The 19,404-nt window shown below is 38.8% G+C and overlaps 1 protein-coding gene across 2 annotated transcripts in view; it reads left to right on the forward strand.

Annotated features, from left to right (window-relative positions):
* The window catches only part of STAM (signal transducing adaptor molecule), a 60,827-nt gene extending 46,006 nt beyond the window's left edge, over window positions 1-14,821 (forward strand). For both annotated transcript variants that reach the window (XM_054020614.1, XM_054020615.1), the window contains 7 exons: window positions 1,458-1,552; window positions 3,453-3,541; window positions 5,299-5,386; window positions 8,727-8,781; window positions 9,383-9,536; window positions 12,446-12,621; window positions 13,642-14,821. In XM_054020614.1, coding sequence (XP_053876589.1) covers window positions 1,458-1,552; window positions 3,453-3,541; window positions 5,299-5,386; window positions 8,727-8,781; window positions 9,383-9,536; window positions 12,446-12,621; window positions 13,642-13,864 — 880 coding nt within the window. In that variant the 3' untranslated portion in view covers window positions 13,865-14,821. The remainder of the gene's footprint in view (window positions 1-1,457; window positions 1,553-3,452; window positions 3,542-5,298; window positions 5,387-8,726; window positions 8,782-9,382; window positions 9,537-12,445; window positions 12,622-13,641) is intronic.
* The last annotated feature ends 4,583 nt before the right edge of the window (window positions 14,822-19,404 follow it).

Below are 19,404 nucleotides of genomic sequence, written 5' to 3' on the forward strand. Positions count from 1 at the left end.
CAGGTTCCTTTATTTGTCATACAGCAAAGCTATGTCGAGTTGATCAGACTCAAGTGTAGGGCTGGGTATAGGGCATACCATACATCCAAAGTTACACAGACAACTTCTTCCTATACATACATTTATACATTACATTGTATTTGCCATACATTAAATCACACGTTTTTGGATTGGCTTTGTTACTTTGCGGGAACCATCCCCTGTACAGCATACTCTATCCATGTGCTGTTCACATTGAACCTGATCTTTACATTCCAGGTTTATTTTGTCTGTAGTTTATCTTGTCTAACATCAGGGTGTTGCTGCTTATCCTAGCTATCACAGACATCCTGATTTCAGCATACTGTTTGTCAAGCCCCTATTTACAACTTAATCTTCCATTCACCTTCCCTATTATACCCATTAAGAAACGAGGCAAGTTACTTATGTCAAGCCAGGCCTACCCAGTAATACCAACTGAAAATTCCCTGTATTTATTTTACAATTTGGCTGTTTATATGAAGGCTGGAAAGTTCTGTTTTCTTTAAAATGTTGTTGATCAACTATATAAACGTATCAGAGGGGTAGCCGTGTTAGTCTGGATCTGTAAAAAGCAACAGAGAGTCCTGTGGCACCTTTAAGACTAACAGATAAGCTTTCGTGGGTGAATGCCCACTTCGTCGGATGCATATATAAACGTAGCCTTTCCAGAAAGAAGAAATAGTGGAATGCACAAAGATTTAGCTAATTAACTAATATGAATATACAATGTGGACCGAAGACGACCTTTTTGGCTTCTGCAGTATTCAGCAAAATACCTGGCTTCCTGCCCATCTATTTAGGGTTTGATCCTGCAAGGTGCCAATTGCCTTCTGCTCCCATTGGTATTGTCTAGCACTTTGCAGGATCCAAGCCCTCAATGCAGAAGCTTAAAATCAGTACAGAAACATAAATGTTAGAATTGTCATACCAGGCTAGATCAGTGGCCCTTTCAGTCTAATATCCTGTCTCTGGCATTGTCTATTACCAGCTGATTCAGAGGAAGGTGCAAGAAATCCTGCATGGAGCAGTTAAGGAATGTCCTGCCCATAGGAAAAGTTTCTTACTAATCCATGTCAGTTGGGGGTTGACTTCCATCTTTTAGAGTGAGAGAAACCTTCATATTCTTAAACTCTTCTGACTCTTTAATCCTTACTATAATTATGGATGTATCTATATAAATATTCAGTCCTTTTTGGATTCTTGTTAAGTTCTTATCTTAAAGTTTCTAACAGGATACTGTGAAAAAAGAGAGTCCATAAAAAGCTTTTGGAAATATCAGGCTGCTCATACTCAATATTTGGACACATACATTAGAACCCCATGTTTAAATTAACTTATTTGCATGTTAAATGTTTTTATGTAAATGTCTCACATTTTTACTTGAATTATGCTGTAATGTAGAGCATTTTATGTAAAAACTATTTTTTAATCTTCAGTGATTCAAACTGGTGGAAAGGTGAAACTCACCAAGGAATAGGATTATTTCCCTCTAATTTTGTAACAGCTGACCTTACTGCTGAACCAGAAATGAGTGAGTAACACTGCTTTTGCTGAAGAATATTTATACAACACAATGCACCCAATATTTGTTTTGATATTTTTGGTCTGCACATACAGTGGTATAAGCACCATTAAAAATGAGAAATAAACCGTTCTGAATCTATTCCAAGCGAAATAATAATAATCTCAATAAAGTTCAACATACAGCCTCCAATCCTAATGTTCTTGTCTACATCTAGGTCAGTGTAGATATAACTATTCATAATCTGTCACTTCACTAAGGGACTTGTAAGTTCTTGTCCACTGAGGACCCTGCCACCAGAGTGTTCTGTTCTGAGACACGAGTAGGCAATTCTAGCAGTTAGCGTGGAATGCCCAGCTGTCAAAGAGGGACTGCTAAGCTATAAGATGCAGATACTAGCACCAGGGGACCCTACAGATAGGATGCTACAGCCAATAATGTGGGCAACCCTTCCTTCCCAGATACTCTGCAGAGACGGGTACAGCTATACCTGGGCTTGGGGTTTATTCTTGTAAAAGGGATCTCCCATTCAAAGGACTTTGTCTGCCCGATCTGCTTATGAGCACGCTTTGGACTTCAGAGTCACTCTAGAATCCACAAAAAGAGAGAGCATGAAAACATCATCGTCGGACCAACGGACTACGTGAAGAAGAACGGTTCTCCCAGAAAGTCTATTTCCCTTCGGACATTTTCATTAAAGTATACCCACGTTATTCTACTTTGTAGCTCGTTTATAAGGTTAAGCGGAACCAAGGATCCTCCGCTGCATCCTTACAAACAGTAGTGGTATCTACCTGTCTTAGAGAACTATTCTGTAAATGATCCTTGATCCTACAAAAAAAATAAAAATAAAGCTTACCAGGGCAGTGACTGGGATGAAAGTAAAAAAGGCGAGAGCTCCAGCAGAAGAAATCTGCGAATTGGCCATTGCTTCCACCTTTCATAATTTCAAACATTTTACCTCCAAGAATCCTAAGGTGCAGCTTTCAATTGGAAACAATTCAATGCTGTGGCTGAAGTTAAAGTTAAAAACGAATCAGCTGTAACATTCTTATTTGTGAAGGTGCTTTTTTCATTTTTTTTGCCCTATTCTGCTCTGACTCCTTCGGAAAAGTATAGGATTGGTGGACATGTACTGAATGAAAGGAACAGTTTGCTGTGTTAGTTTCTTTTAACAGAAAATGTTCAGTCTTGCCCTCTTTGAGCACTTAAGTAAAAAGAATAAATGTTAAATATTCAATAAGGCTTTCAGGGTGACAAATTATAAATTTAAATCTGATTTAATTTTTCATTAGACTTATTGGTGGGTTTGTTAGGTTGGGTACTTTGGTTACCTTTTGACAAATTTATGTTAAGTTGGGAGTGGATGCAACCAAGAAATGTTTTTTTAAAGTATGCATGTACGTGCACATGTTCACGCTCACACACACACCAGCAACCCTAATAGGTGGTGCTACCATCTTATTTTATATATCTGTAGATCAATCTATATATAACATTAAAAATATGGCTTACTTCTAAGTAATTATTGATAAAGCAAGAATTTTCCTCTGCACTTTAACATCAGGGTATCTGTTTAGTTACTTTCTCTTGGAGGACATTCTAGCCCCTAAAAAAGGCCTTGGGTAAAATTTTCAGAAGCACCTAAGTCCTATCTTCAAAAGTGATTGACCCTTGTCTTTAAGTGCTTAGTAATAAGATTACAAATATAAATATGTCAGTAGGTTCAGTTTTGTTTTTCAGGAAACAAATATTTCAATTGCTTAAACTTTGTTTCTTTTTTCAGTTTCAAGTTTACAATGTGTTTCAACCACCAAATAATTTAAATGGCAGACAAAATGTTTTCAGTGTAACATTTTATTTTGCAGTTGAGATTTATTTTTTTTTAAAAAGTCCATGTGTTTTACAGTGAAAACGGAGAAGAAAACAGTACAGTTCAGTGATGAAGTTCAAGTAGAGACAATAGAACCTGAACCTGAACCAGTTTATATTGATGAAGTACGTACAATAAAAATACTGCTTTCAGCATTTAATGCATCTAAACCAGTGGTGTCCAATCTCCTCAGTCCAAGGGCCAAAAATATTCCAAAATATCAAGGGGACCACAATCTAGAAGGGGAGAGGCACTTCAGACTTGCAATTTTTTTTTTAAACACTTCTTCTATCATATGTTCTTATTAAATTGAATTAGGAGCAGCTTCCAAGTTGGGTTCCTAGCACCAAACTGTAGGTTCAGATTGCAGATTCACTTTCAAATTGGGCTTCCTTTTCCCAATTCTACTTTTATTGTCCCATCTCTCAGAAACACTGTATCTTGGCCCTCTTCTCCAACATGTCTCCTGTGTAAACACTGCCTTTTGCCCAGTCTCTGAAGGAACTTTTTCTTTCATTACCCAGGAATCTCAGCCTTGCCTCATCATAAATAGTCTCAAGGATTCAGGCCATCTTTCCTTCAGCATCTCCTCATTGTTCCCAAGAACACACACTGGCCCCAGATCTTTCCTTCCTTCTCTCTGTTCTTCAGGAATACCCTCGCTCTCCAAAATCCCTCCCTTCTGCCCATGACCTGCCCCTTCCCCAAATTTAAGTTACTGAGGCCCTACAACTCTCCTAATATCAATTGCATCTCTCCCTAATTCTGTGAGACCCCTACTTCTGCTGCCCCTTCGTAGTGTTCTCTTTTCTGGGAGCCCCCACTGCTATTGCATTTGTGCTGTGCTGCTTGCTTGTTCCCTTTCCCTCCTGCTCTTGGGAAGACTGTGTGGTTCCAGCCTTCTGCTTTCTCACTATATGCTGCTTTCCTCTTAAAACATGCCTTGATGGGCAAAAGGGGTGTGTGTTTAAATTGAGTTAGCTTAACACAGTTAACATGGCGTCCAGCATGTTAAACTACATCTTAGTGTGGCTTTTCAACTGTACCGAGCTAACACGATTGAAAAGTACACCTTTTTGCCCATCAAGATGAGACTATAAAGGCCAAGCAGCTCAGCACCTGCTTTGCTCTTAGCTTTCTCCTTCCCTTCCTTTATTTAGGTGCTTATCGACCGCTAGTTATACTTCCAAAATATAGCTTATTTTTTAATACATATATAGTTGGAGCTATTTCTTTTAGCGTACTTACTATGTGCACTTTGTAGATACTTGCATATCCCACTAGGTGGTAGCATTGCTTATGTAATTGAAGTAGAATGAAAAGTAGAAGCTGCTTATAAAATAAAATTCGGAGGAATGACTTTTATATATGAGGGATATTCTGCATTTCATGTTGTTAAACCATTTTTGTCATATTCATTGCTTATCCTTTTTCATTCTCTACTGACTTTCTTTAAAGTTACATTTGCTTTGTGTGCAGTTGAAACTTTCAGATGGATGACTGTCTCCTGGGAAATAAGGAACTCAATGGAAACTTCTTAAAATAACACTTTTTCAGGAGAGTAAATGGAGCATTCTTGCTCCTTTTGTGCTCTTAGGATTTTTTTATTGGAGGGGATGTGTTTGGCCCTGTGTGATAATTACCATTATTAGCAATGAAAATCTTACATAAAGGCTCAGACTGTTGTTCATATCTGCTGAAACTAAGTGTGTTGTTAATGCTGGTAGAGTCCCTATCTTGGATCAGAAAGATCATTGTGTGTGTGGCGGGGGCAGGGGGATGGGACGGGACATAAAGGAATATTGCATTACAGTAATCTTAGGGAATCCAATGTAAAACCCAGCTATTTTTTCCCATACTAATTCTCTTATTTTCCTTATAGGATAAAATGGACCAACTGTTACAGATGTTACAAAGTGCAGATCCAACTGATGATCAGCCAGACCTCCCAGAGCTGCTTCATCTTGAAGGTAAGGAAACTTTGTTCTTTTTTTTTTTTTTTTTTTGAATGATTGTCCACATGAATTCCACTGTGGTGCACTTTAGACTCAGCCTCCTAAGGGCCAGAAGCCTGAAAAGGCCAGGCCACCTGAGGTTCCCTGCTACTGATTGCCAAGACCGCTCCCCTAAATTCTCAGATTGCATCTCTGTTGGCACCTGCATTCCTGGGTGCCCCAACACCCAAAGCAAACACTGCACTGAGTGACTTAACTGTGGGCCCGGTACTGGAGTCACCTCTTCTTTGCAGGATTCAGGGTGGTGATAGCCATTCAATCAGCTTCTGAGATATTGGTACATCAAGTTAAGCTGGTATCCCCAGTACCACCATCTCCTATCCAAATGCAGGCCACTCCCAATAGAATGGCTTTTGCGATACACTTCCTCCTTTTCTTTCTCATCTCCCACCCATTCACTTTCCCCTTCTTGGGTAGCACAACTGGAGTCAGAAAGGGATTCTAGAGAAGATTTCATGAGGTAGCAGGAAGAGGCCTGGGACCCATAGGCTTACAGCCCTATTGGTAGACCCCCTCCTCCATCCCTCAGTGTTCCCAACTAGTGCAGCCTTAGGTCCTAGAAAGGCAGCAGGAGGGAAATGAGGAAGAGCATCAAATACCAAGGAGAAGAACACCTACTCCCCTATGTGACTTTCCTCCCCAGGTAAGGCAATAAACCCCTCTACATCTGCCTCAGTGGATGACTTCACAGTGTTCCAGAACCTCATTAGGCACATAAGAGACCTAGGATTTTTTCTAGATAGATAGATATGTAGGTCAGGCAAAACCACACACTTTTGTATATCTTACCCCCTTCCACACACGGCAGGGTCCCCATGCCAAAAAACTTGTGGCATGCAGCAGCATCCATCCGAGCCTGGATGCTGGCTAGATGACATTCATTGAAGGAAGCTGTTCAGCTGAAATTCAGGACATTGTGCTCCAAAGCAGGAAAGCATCAATCCAACCAATTTATAAAGCTCAGTAGAAGAGGTTTCCTATTTGTACATCTCAGCACCAGCTGTCTCCCTTGATAGCACCCATTTCAGCAATATTGGAATGCTTATTGGCCCTGAAACTATACAGGTTCATCTAGCAGAAATGTCTGCACATCACCCTTCCATCCAAGGGTTACACTGTGTTTTACCTCCACTAGTAAGGTTCTTTAAGAACCCCATTCATATTTTTTCTCCCCGTTTGGGAGATCCCTCACTCTAGGGACTTCAATATAGTTGATGGATGTCTCCCCCCCACCCCCCCCCCACACAGACACACACACACACACTTTGAACTCTTAGTAAGATGTGTCTGTATCACTTATCTATGAAGACAGTCTTTTAGTGGCCATTACATCAGGTTAAAGGGTAGGTGAAATTCAGGCCCTCGTGGTAGGTATCCCTTACAGTATTTCATAAGAAGTTCCTGCCCAAGAATATTTCAGAATTCTATGTGAACCCACATACTTGTCTCCCAGTTTTCTTCCCCAAGCCTCATTCAATGTTAGGGGAAACTATACTTCAGGCATTGTCTTTTTACAGTGACAGGAAAAAATTATTCAGGAATGCACCTAGACTGTTTGTGGCCTTTGTAGAGAGGCTTATGAGTCAGACCAGTGGTGGGCAACCTGCGGGAGGTGGCAGCCAGCATGTCCCTGTGGCTCGCAATGCTTCCCGCAGCTCCCATTGGCCGGGAACGGCGAACCGCGGCCACTGGGAGCTGCGGGCAGCCGTGCCTGTGGATGGTCAATGTAAACAAGCTGTCTTGCGGCCCGCGAGCAGATTACCCTCATGGGCCGCAGGTTGCCCACCACTGAGTCAGACAGTATCCTCTGGGATTATCTATGTGGGGTCCCCAGCTGTATAAGGGCACATCATGAATTAGCAAGGTTAGGTCCACCTAGCCAAGCAGCCTCTGCTGCCTTTTTGAAGAATGTCCCTGTTTCTGAAATCTGTAGCCCAGCAACATGGAGCATAGACCACTTTTACAAGACATTGTTCTTTAATAGAGGTTTCCAGATCAGATGCCCACTTTGTTTGGGCTGTCCTGCAGTCACGGTTGAAGTAGGACTCCTATTACCTACCTCCAAGCAAACAGATACCCGCTTGTTAGTCACCAAGAATGGACAATCACTTGAAGAAAGAACGATTACTTTCCTGACAGTGACTGTGGTTCTTTGAGACATGTTGTCCACTTAAATTCCATGACTCACCCTCCTTCCCCACTACTTATGGATTTGTACTCCTCTGGGATTCTGTATGGGTGGAGAAACTCAGCGGCTGGGCCTGCTCTGCTTTATGCCCTCGGTTGTGGGGGAGGAATAGAGCTTGAGCCATACAGGATGCAGGCCTGGCCCCAGTCGATGCTGCTAGCCAAGATCCCAATCTTGTGCATATAGGACTCATTTGCACCAAGAGTGGAATCCAAGCATACAACACACCTTGAAGAAGCACAGTTACTGTAGGTAACCATTCTTTTTTAAACTTGCAAAAATAACTTGATATATTTATAGAAAGTCAGAGGCTAGAGGCTAATGACTAATTTTTTTCTGTCACTGGTCTGCTGGGTTACCTTGGGCAAGTGACTTCACCTCTGCTCCCAATTTTCTTCATCTATAAAATGGTGATTAATATTTGCCTCCTGTGTAAAGTGCTTTTGAGATCTAGTGAAAAATAATAGGTGGTATTATTATTATTTTTTGCAACAGTCTGTTAATATATCTTGGCCATCATCAGAATTGCCTTCTTGATACAAATTCTTCCAGGGTTGCAGTACTGTGAAGAAACAGTGAGAACTGCAAAAGCTTCTTGAGTTATTCCACTTCCTCAAAAATGTAAGGGGGAAGGGGGATTTATGCTGGGTTTTGTTGCTTCCCAGTTTGCAAAATCTAACTTGGAGAAGCTAGGCCTCAACCTTTAATAAAAATGGTACATAACCAACTTTTACTCTAGCTTTTATGAATCACAAGTTAAATTGTATTTGTGATCTTAGAAATTTCTTTTGACGTCTAAATATTTTAAGTACACCTCTACCTCAATATAACGCTGTCCTCGGGAGCCAAAAAATCTTACCGCGTTATAGGTGAAACCGTGTGATATTGAACTTGCTTTGATCCACCGGAGTGCGCAGCCCCGCCCCTCCGGAGCACTGCTTTACCGCATTATATCCGAATTCGTGTTATATCGGGTCGCGTTATATCGAGGTAGCGGTGTAGCTATTTTTTTTTTAAAGCACTTGCAACAATGTTTACTTTCTGATTTTCAGTACAAACAACTGAAATCTTCATGATTCTGATTATATATATTTAATTCTCTCCTAGCAATATGCCACCAAATGGGACCTCTCATTGATGAAAAGCTGGAAGATATTGACAGGTAAGAAAGTACATATATATGCTGATACTGATTATTAAGGCTCAGACTCTTTTGAAATAATAGCAAAAGTACCAGTCGTTTACATTATGGCTTGCTATCAATAATTTCAGTATAATATGTGCCAGAGAAAGTACATGTAGTTAATAAAGTCCTGCTCCATGATGGGAGTCCTGGGCAGTATGGTAATATAAATAATAGTGGTGTCCCTCATGGGAAGATGACTGAGGGGATTTTATCTCAAAGGAGTACTAGTACTTTTAGTGTGAATGATTTCTTTTGCTAACTTTAGAATGCTGAAATATTGTATCTCCTGCCTATACTCAGGAGTAACTAATTAAAATGTCTTGCTTGTCTACTTGATGAAGAATTAATATTTCTGACTACTAGTCAGAGTTATAACACTTGATCAGTGTGTCTAGGCATCACTTCCCATGCAGTAAGAGTAGTTTGCTATGGTACCTCATCATGTACAGATCCACTGTATTACCCAGTTCAGTATAAATAGCTAAAATGTACAGTAAGTCATATGACAGATGATATATGAAGATATTTCTATAAAAGGGAACTTCAATTTACATTAAAATATTATTAATTATTCCAGGAAACATTCAGAACTTTCAGAGCTCAATGTTAAGGTCATGGAGGCTCTTTCATTATATAACAAGTTGATGAACGAAGATCCAATGTATTCCATGTATGCAAAACTACCAAACCAACATTATTATATGCAGCCTTCTGGTGTTTCTGGCTCTCAGGTATATATTTGATTTTAAAGACCTGGAAGATATTGAATATTTATTTAGCTGATTATGGCTAAGTTGCCTTGTAAGTTATCAGTGATGCACTACGACTAATTGTACAAAGTTAGCCACTATGAGAGAAAATGGTCTTACAGCAGTAAAATGAATATACAGTAACTTTTTAAAGCAGCAGATCACAGAAACTTGGAAGCCTTATTGTCTGAGTGTATATTCTATGCAAGCAAATGACCCTTACCTATTTTCTTTGGTACCCTCTATGGACAGAATCTGCAACCTCTCCCTTATTTCCCTAATTACCTTTAGACCAGTTAACTTAATCTCATCTTTTTTCCTGAGGTGAGGATGTTTTGTCGTCTCCAGAACTAAACTGTACTACGTTCCCAGCATTAGCAGTCAAATACAAATTATAGTTGTATTTAAACAAAACACGGTTTATGTAAGAAACAGCACAAAAATAAAGAGAACCTTTAAACTTGTTCATGTTCAGTTGCAGGCTTTGAAAAGATTTTCTAGGACAGATTCTGACTTAATTTAGCTCTGTTTTGTTTATTTCAATTTATAAAATTTACAAAAAAAGTGCTTATCCTGTGCCCCTGGTGCCAGTGTGAAAATAAAATGAACAAAAGGAAAGCCAGCAGTTCCTTCACACCAAGCCAAAAAATAACCAGCCACAGTAAAGTTTAAGTTCAACCATATGTTCTTTCCATCACAAACAACCTCTTCTATTATCTTTCTTGCCCAAAACCCTGTGTAGGAGTTGCTCTTAAATTACAGAATTACATGGGTAGCAGTACACTTAAGGTACATCTGCATGCTTCTTGGCAGTACCATGTAGAGGCCGTAGCCACACAGCATGGCTATAAATAGCAGTGTAGATGGTGAGGTACGGCTTAGGTGAGTAGAGTAAAGATACACCTGAAGGATATCTGTATGTATGTAAGTACATACCCCATGTGCTCTCGACATGCCCAAGTTGTGCTTCCTTCTCTACACCACTAAAAATAGCGGTTTATAGTGTTCTGCTCCTGGAGTAGGAAAAGTCTCTGGCAGCAAGGGAAGTCTCAGGTGAGGGGAGGCAGCGGAGAAGCAGAGGGGAATGCTCTGCCAGCACCCTGATGCTGGAGCCCTTCCTCACCTCAAGGGAAAGATTCTGGCAGCACGAAAAGACTCTGTCAGCTCCCAACTGCTGAAGCCTTTCCTCATCGCAGTGAAAGGCTCCAGTAGCAGGGAGCTGGTGAAGCTTTTCCCTGCTATCTCCCCCCCCCACCAGAGCTTTTCACCCACACATGAAACTACACACTGCAGTGTGGACACAGCCTGCTTTTTGCTGTGGCCTGTAGCTACATGTACACTACATGCCACCTTATATGTCAACACCAGTTCATCATTCAGTTTTTTGGTTCTCAAATGTAGAAGGCTCTATTCATTCTCCTAACTTAACAGTCTTGTAGCTCTTTTAGTTCATACTTCCATTCAGTTCACATACTATGGAGATTTCTAAAGTCCTTATAAACATGTTAGCCATTGTAATTCTTCTAATACACATTTACCATTTTATTTTCTAGTTTATGAAAATATCAGAGGTGTCAAGTATTTCAAGCTGTGCAATGTCTTAATTGCCTTTTATGTATTTGGTCACTTCTAAGGACTTTCCTAAACATCAGAGAGAAGGGTTGGTTCATTTTTTTAATGAAGTCCAAAAATATGAGCCAGCTAATGAACTTCCATATTTCCCACCACTGTGGTTTTGGGTAAACATTACTGGCAGAATTGGTTCTTTTACTTCCATAATTAAACCCATCCATTTATCTGTGATGTCTTCTGACAACTGCCTTTTCTTTGCATAATGACATCGGAACAAATCATTAGAAATCCTGAGTCTCTGCACCTACACGTAATCCGGTTCAGCAGACACCCATAGCAAATGATTTAGCTACCTTACAAACAGGCATATATCTAACCTCAGAAGAAATACAAGACTTTTGGGATGGAGAGGAGTCACTATAAAGGCCTAAAGAAGCTAGGAAAACGCCTTCCTTCATTCCCGGAATGAGGAGTTCTTATACTCTTTCATTGTGTGGTCTGTGTCAATAGAGTGAGTGCCTCAGATTCATAGATCTTAAGACCATTATAGTCAACTACCCTGATCTTGTATATAACACAGACTATAGAGTTTCACCTAGTTATCCCTGCAGTAGGCCCAATAATTTGTTTGAACTAAAACGTGTTTTTTTAGAAACTCATCTAGTCTTGATATAAGGACATCAAGAGATGGAGAACCTAATATTTGATAAACTGGTCTGTTGGCTAATGTTACTCAGTAAAGTTATGCCTTATTTCAGACCACCTCCCCTCCCATTCAAATAACATCCCAATGACAGCCTCAGCAATTACTTACATGAAAATGTTAGCTAAAAATAAGAAAATATTACCTTTGAATTTTCATTTAGCAGCTGCATACAAAGGAAAGCCAGCACCATATTGCTAGACCACAGTTGCCCTACACTGACAGTTCTCTGATAAACAGTTGAAATTTTTAACTTTTATTCAGAAGGAAAAAACTACAGTAATATTTTGAATTACCACAATTAAACATATATATATTTTTAAATTTAATGACTGACTCCTATTTGGTATGTTGTGTCTCAAATAAATTCCTGGAATACTGGAGTCTTTTTCCTTTTGAGAAAGAGCAGATTTATGGTACAATCATAATACTCTCCACTGTTTATTAGAACATTATGGCACAGTGCAAATTAGTCAAGTTGCTTTTAAATACACAGCTTTTTGTGGACAAAGGCTTGAGAGACTTTTCTTTAGATTCTGAACTTAGCAATTAACTAAGTAGCAATAATATGTTCCTCTATTTTATCTATGACCATCTTTTGTTTATTTTTTTAAAGGTTTACCCAGGGCAGCCTCAAAGTAGTACATATTTGGTGGCAGGGAGTGCGCAAATGGGCCATATTCAAGGCTATAATCTTCCCCAAGAGCAACTTCCTTCTCTCAACCAAGGCACGGTTCCTCAATCGGCAAGCTCAGGACTGCCTAGTCAGCCAGCTCAGACATCTTATGCTAAGTAATTTTAATATTTACCTATTCTAAATAAACTTAAATTTCATTCTGAATAACTAGGACTGACTTTTAAGGGGAAATTTATTTTTGGACAACCTTTACTTTAGTCATAATTGACTGATGTTTAGATAACAAAAGTATTTTTAGCAATTGTATGAACTTTGTACACAAAACAACGTTGTACACAAGAACAATGTGAAGAAACCATGGGCATGGCTGGGTTCCAAATAACCATGTTCACTGAATATATACAACACGCAAGGCAGCTTCATGCACATGTACTGCTGCTCTGACTGGTTTCTAGTACATTCTAAAACACGAAGTATGGTGAGTGCCATTAGGGATGATTGCCCTTTCTTTGCTTCAGACACCTCACCATGTTGGCAGGTACTGATCATATTGGAAAAGGGTTAAGTAGATTTTGCAGACTCAGCGAGGCTTGTACATTTACCCAGATACAAGGGGAGTGGGAGTGGGTCTCTGTAGAGGAAGTATCTAGGGAGCAGCCTATACAAGGTCAAAAGTTTGAGCTGGACTTAAATTAACCTCAAGAAAAGGATGAATTTTTGGTTTTCTGCAGTATCTAACGTTTTAAAGTAGGTTGGGAAAGATGCCTGCCGTGAATTATTTTAAAGTATTCATTTTTCCGTACTTAAATTACTTCTTATTAGAAGATGTGATGTGACAAATATACGTGTTAGTAAAGCTTGTGCATTCTTTGCATAATGTGTATTACCAGTTATAATATGTAACTTTTTGTTAACAGAATAGAAATAGGACTTGAGTCGTGTGTTATATACAATAGAAAATAAAAGCATAGATTTATAATCCAGAGTTAAATTTATGAATGGGAAGCTTGGGAGGAAGGGGGGACATCGTCAAGATTTTCTTTGAAATTGAGCCCAGGAGAGGTGCTTTTCGTGCACATATAATACATCTAAAAAAACTTGCATTAATTTTGCTGTCCTATTGACTTGTTTCCTACCTTCTTTCTTATACAACTTTTCATTTCCCTTTCTCTCAGTGCAATGGTCAGCTCTGTTCCTGGAAGCACATATTCCAACCAGGCTTCAATGTACAGTCCACCTCCTGCTGCTGTTGATGTTGCTGCTTACCAGAATGCTGGAACTAATGTGTCCCAGGTGCCAAACTATAACTTAGCATCTTCATCTCTGCCTCCACCAGCAGGCAGTCAACAACCGCCGCCGCCACAACCACATACTTACTCCCAGAAGGCACTACTATAGGACCCAGGACTTCTGATTCCTAATCTTCTCTAACCTCTGCTAAATGCAGTTGACAATGTTATAAGCTTCTTCCTTTAATCTCTTAAACATTGTTTATCCTCAGTTTAATAGGAATCTACCCTGGTGAACAGGTTCAATGATTCAATTTGCACTGACTTTTTAGGATTTTTTTTAATTTTGCAGCGGAACAAAAATATTTAGGACACTTAATTCCTTTTAAAAGGCCTAAAATTGGTACAAGATTATTTATGTCTGGTAAAATTGGCTAATCTGTGAAAACTCAACTTGCAAACTTTTGTGGCATAAATGTTATGTACATAATAGTGTGTGATTGCAATAGTGGCCATTTGAAATAGCTATGGTGATCATGTGAATATATTTAACACCCTGTTAAAATATTTTACATTACTATTTTATTTTAATCATGTTTCATAGTTGTACCTCGTTTTGTAAAGGATTTGATATCCTTTTGCAATGCAAGAAAAGGCTTAAATCTGCATATCATAGTTACTATTTACATGCTAAGGTCTATGTTAATTTCCAGACTTAACTACGTGTAGGTTTTATTCATTGTGAATTGAACTTAAGTATACCATGACTTCCTGTAATCTGCAGTACTATTAGCTGGCATTATCTACCAAAGTAAACTAGTTAACATTTTAAATGATCTGGCGAGGTCACAGCAAATGATGATTCTGTTTTAGAATAATAATTATTTAAAACACCTATTTACAGGCTGCTAAACATATCATGGGACCATGAAACTGATCAGAATCTTACAACTTATTGTTTAAAGCATATAATGATGTACTTTTCCATAGTAGCGTTGTATAACTAGGGTTCTGAACTGTATTGTGTGTGTATTGGTGAAGAGTACACCAAAGACGGAGAAACTGAGTTTGGATGGGAATGAATGGAATTTTTAAACTGGAACAAAAACATGAATACACTACATTATTCATGACTCTTGTAATTATTTAGATTATGCATGAAGAACTGTGGACAGATATAGTCACTTGGCTGAGCAAACCTTTACATTTTTATTTTAACTCTTGTGGCCCTGCTTAGCAAAATTGTTCTGTGTACTGTTATTACACAAAACAGTTCAGCCTTAATCCAACATCTCTTCTTAATTTCCTAATTTTTAGTTGTCTGATGCCTTGTTGTTTTTTTTAATACCTTCCCTAGTATGAATAGTTTCTCATTTCACTTTCTCAAAACTCTTCATAATTTGGTTAAAATTTTAGATCATTTTACATTCTGTTCTGCAGTGATGTAAACTTACACAGGTTGTCCTGTCTCTCACTCTTTGGGGCATGAAACTCTCTGTATGCCACTCCATAATCTCAGTGAAAGGGTAACAATAACCAAATGAATCATTTTAGAGGGGTCTAATCAATGCATCTTGTACAAAAGAATGTTTGTTTTGATTTGTATTCTATTTCTGTTGATGCATCCTACCATCCTGTTTGCCTTTTTTTTTAATGCAGCCCATTTTGAGTAGGTAGCTTTATAGATCTCTCAATATAAAACCCACATTCTGGTTTTGGTTACCATACATGCCATAACTGGTTAATTTAATATTTATTTTCCATTTTAATGTATTACTTATGTTTCTTGTACATATGTTACTGCTCAGTTACCTTGACTATCCAGTACTTTCTGAATCTGTTTGCAGTGTTCATAGTTATTTGCCATGTATTTAGGTTTGCTATCATTAGCATTGGTCTATATCTTGCCTGTGAATGCTGTCAACCAAATAGATTGCATAAATACTAAACAAGATGGTTGCAAACCCCAGCCTGCTGCATTGCTGCTTAATGGTATTCTTTTCAGCTAGTGAAACTACTATATTTAGCTATTTCTTATATTTTCTCTCCAACAATCTAATTATCCCCATAAGTCATGACGACTTAGTATAGCCAGGTATGTTTTTGGGATTTAAGGGGGAACATAAAACAATGTCTTGGAATCTTTTCTACCTTACAGTAGTTTATTTCTTTATGAAGGCCTGCAACTAGGATTATGGGCTATCCTCTGTGTGTACTGGACAATTTATTTCAAAAGGAGATAAATGACTTGGATGGAGAGGAGTAGAATTTCTACACAAACAAAAAAACCCTTCTAATTCATGTTTCCTTAGGCCCTGATTCAAGAACATATTTAAGTAAGCCTATGCCTAATTTTAACCATGAAGGTAGTTCCACTGAAGTCGGTGGAACTGCTCATATACTTAAAGTTAGGCAAATGCTTAAGTACATTCCTAAATAAAGGCCTAAGGCTTTTGTAACTACTAAGCATCAGTGGAATTCTGTACGGCCCAACAAAACTAGATTTTTATTATGGCTCTTGCTGATAACTGATACTATTCTTTTTTCATAAAATCTGTAGCACATCTGGCATCTTTTGTCTTTTTTTCCCTTCTCAATTTAATTTTGTCCATTTTTCTCTAAGATTGTCTATTTTGCATTACAATTTTCATACACTGGAAAATCTAGACAGATCTATTCTGAAAACTTTTAATGCAAGTCTGTGTTTGTGTTTGTTCTTCATATTTACTGAGCATTTAAAATCTATTATATGCATCTTAGATGCTCCCAACTTCCACCTTATGTATCATGCATATTTATTCACTTTTAAGGTTTAAATCTAAAATAGCTTCTGGCCAAGTGTGCACTTCATCCCCTCTATAGTTTTGCAAAACTGTTTTCCAAAATGGGATCTGTCACTCTAAACTCTACCAGTGTCTCCTCCTTGCCTCCTAAGTTCTTATCTTTCTCCATTTCTTTTACTGTTAACATCATTGTCCTTATCTAAGTTTTGTAATAACAAGTTTTGTGAACAACTCAGAATCATATATTTTGTCCTAAATTGCTGCACAGATTGTGGTGTAAAACTGCGGTACGTTAGATCAGTGGTTCTCAAACTTGGGCCGCTGCTTGCTCAGGGAAAGCCCCTGGCGGGCCGGGCTGGTTTGTTTGCCTGGCTGTGTCCACAGGTTCGGCCGATCGCAGCTCCCACTGGCTGCGGTTTGCCACTCCAGGCCAATGGGGGCTGCAGGAAGGGCGGCCAGCACATCCCTCGTCCTGCGCCGCTTCTTGTAGCCATTGGCCTGGAGCAGCAAACCGCGAGCAGTGGGAGCCGTGATCGGCCGGACCTGCGGACACGGCAGGTAAACAAACCAGCCCGGCCCGCCAGCGGCTTTCCCTGAGCAAGCAGCGGCCCAAGTTTGAGAACCACTGCATTAGATGACTGATTCAGCAGGATTAGTGTCATTCTTTACCAACATTCCTATTGCCTCAGCTCCCTTTTCATGTCACTTGCAATATTCTTAAGTAGAGTTCTAAGCTTTTGACTTGCCTGTCAAACTTATTCTTATAGGAAATATTTAAGGATATTACTAACTGGTACACTTCCTGCTCAAACCTCTTTACAAACATGATTGTCTGTTAAGTTCACATCACACTTCTTATGTTTACCATTACCTCTTGCTTCTCTCCACAGTGTCCTAAATTGGTTATATTTTCTCTTCCTCAGGATAGACTTTTCAGTGATAGCTAATATCTGTAACATGCTGGACACCTTTATTACACTAACTCTCTTATTCAACCTCCTTTCCTTCCCCTACAAATTACTTGGCTACTGCCCTTCAGTTCAAACTAGTTCCCACTAGTTATTTTTAATATATTCCACCTGTGAATCCCACTATTGATACTTTGTTCCTGTCACCCCTTCAGAGTCCTAAATCTGCCATGTACTATATGCAGAGCAGTTTCACGTTTCTTGGTTTGTCTTCCTGTGTGAAATGTGAATGAAAAGAATGTGTCTCTCTACAGTTTCTCTAACAAAAAGTTAAAGCTGAGATTTTAAATGCCAACAAGTCAGGCTGTCCAAAAGTTTGTTTCCCTCAAAAATACTATTTACCATATTACACATTACACTATAGAAAGCTGATTTCTTTGCATGAAAATTCTGAATGTAATACTAAAGTGTTTTAAAAAAAATCTTTCTGTATCCATGAAGGACTAGAAAAACTGTTATCTGACTTTAGGTAGGGTGTTGTTGTGCTCTGCTTTCTGTGACCAACAGGAGCAAGTTCTCGTAAATGATTTCTATTCACTTCATTTTATAGACATTTTGTCCGTGTCTATCAGTTCAATGCACATAGGCACAACCAAAATACATCCCAAGGAAATTGATTTTTCCAGGGAAGAAAACTAAGGCGTAGTCCAAACTGAAAAGATTGCTACATTGATGTTACGGAGGAGACTGCTACCAGAGTTTGCCACCGTCTAGCTTCAGGATTGGATCAATGTGTGCCCCGGCCATACTAGCTATTGGTGCCTCTGTATATAAGTGTTTAGTGTTACCAGTTGCAATACACCTACTGTAGCAATATACAGTATTAATATAGTGTAATTAAGCCCCAATAAAGTAGAAAGGAGGCTTAAAAGACAATAATATAAGGATCATTGAATTTTTTTCGAAAATCTTACAGCAGTGCACTGTCCTCCACAATATAGTTTCTTTGTGGATATTACCTTTGATTTCTGAAACGAAGGTGAGTTTGGGTCACCAGAACTTCAGAGAATTCTATCTAATTGCAAATATTTCAAGTTATGTGCAAAATAGAGCTCTCTGCTTATAATGAGAGATATCTTTGATTATCTGACTGAGATTGACCCATGGTTCTCAGATTTCATCCAGGTGGTAGGAACATTGATTTTAGGCTGGAGAGCTATCATCTTATTTTTCAGCCTAAAATGTTTTAGGCTGAAGAATAAGAAAGCAGCTCTTCAGCCTAAAATCAACGTCCCTACCACAATGTTTAAAGAAAAACTGGGTTTCTTTAAGTTCGTTCATTTGACTCTTAACTATTTTCACTTGGCTTTCAAAGATTTCTAGCTAATCTTCATTTATATCGGTTTTAACCTCCTTCCCCAGTCTGCTGGGTTTTACAGGCAGATGGGCAATAACCATACATGTTACAGCAGCTACCTGACTTCAGTTTGGTACTTACTTCCAGAGAAAGCAGCATGTATCCATTTTTAGGAGCAGAGAAGGAAAATGTCTCCTTTAAGTTTTTTTTCTTGAGTTTTATTTCACTTTTAGTTTCTTTTTTCCACCTCATGCTAATTTTGCTATGAATAGCAGTAGGCAGACTCATTTTTACTGTTGTTCAGTCTTAATACAACTGACCAACTTCACAGTAGAGTTGTCCCTATTGCCCCTGTTGCAACTATTAAAAATACTGATCACTTCAATGTGTACATTATAAAGTACAATGCCCACGACACAAAAAAAGGCCTTGATATTTGAGCTTTTCACTTTAATATATGAAAAACACAAGAAAATTGTTTTTAAAAGTTCATTGATATCTTATATTAGGCTCTCTTTGTGTCTGAAAAACACTCAACTGCCTGGATTAGAAATATATATAGCTGCAGATCCAAAGCTCATTTTCTTCCTGCTGCCTCAGCCTGAAGGTGGCAGAAGATTTCTTTTCTATTCCTCTCTCCTGCATGTACTTCTGGAAAGCT

The sequence above is a fragment of the Malaclemys terrapin genome, chromosome 2, assembly GCF_027887155.1.
Source record: "Malaclemys terrapin pileata isolate rMalTer1 chromosome 2, rMalTer1.hap1, whole genome shotgun sequence".
Lineage (NCBI taxonomy): Eukaryota > Metazoa > Chordata > Testudines > Emydidae > Malaclemys > Malaclemys terrapin.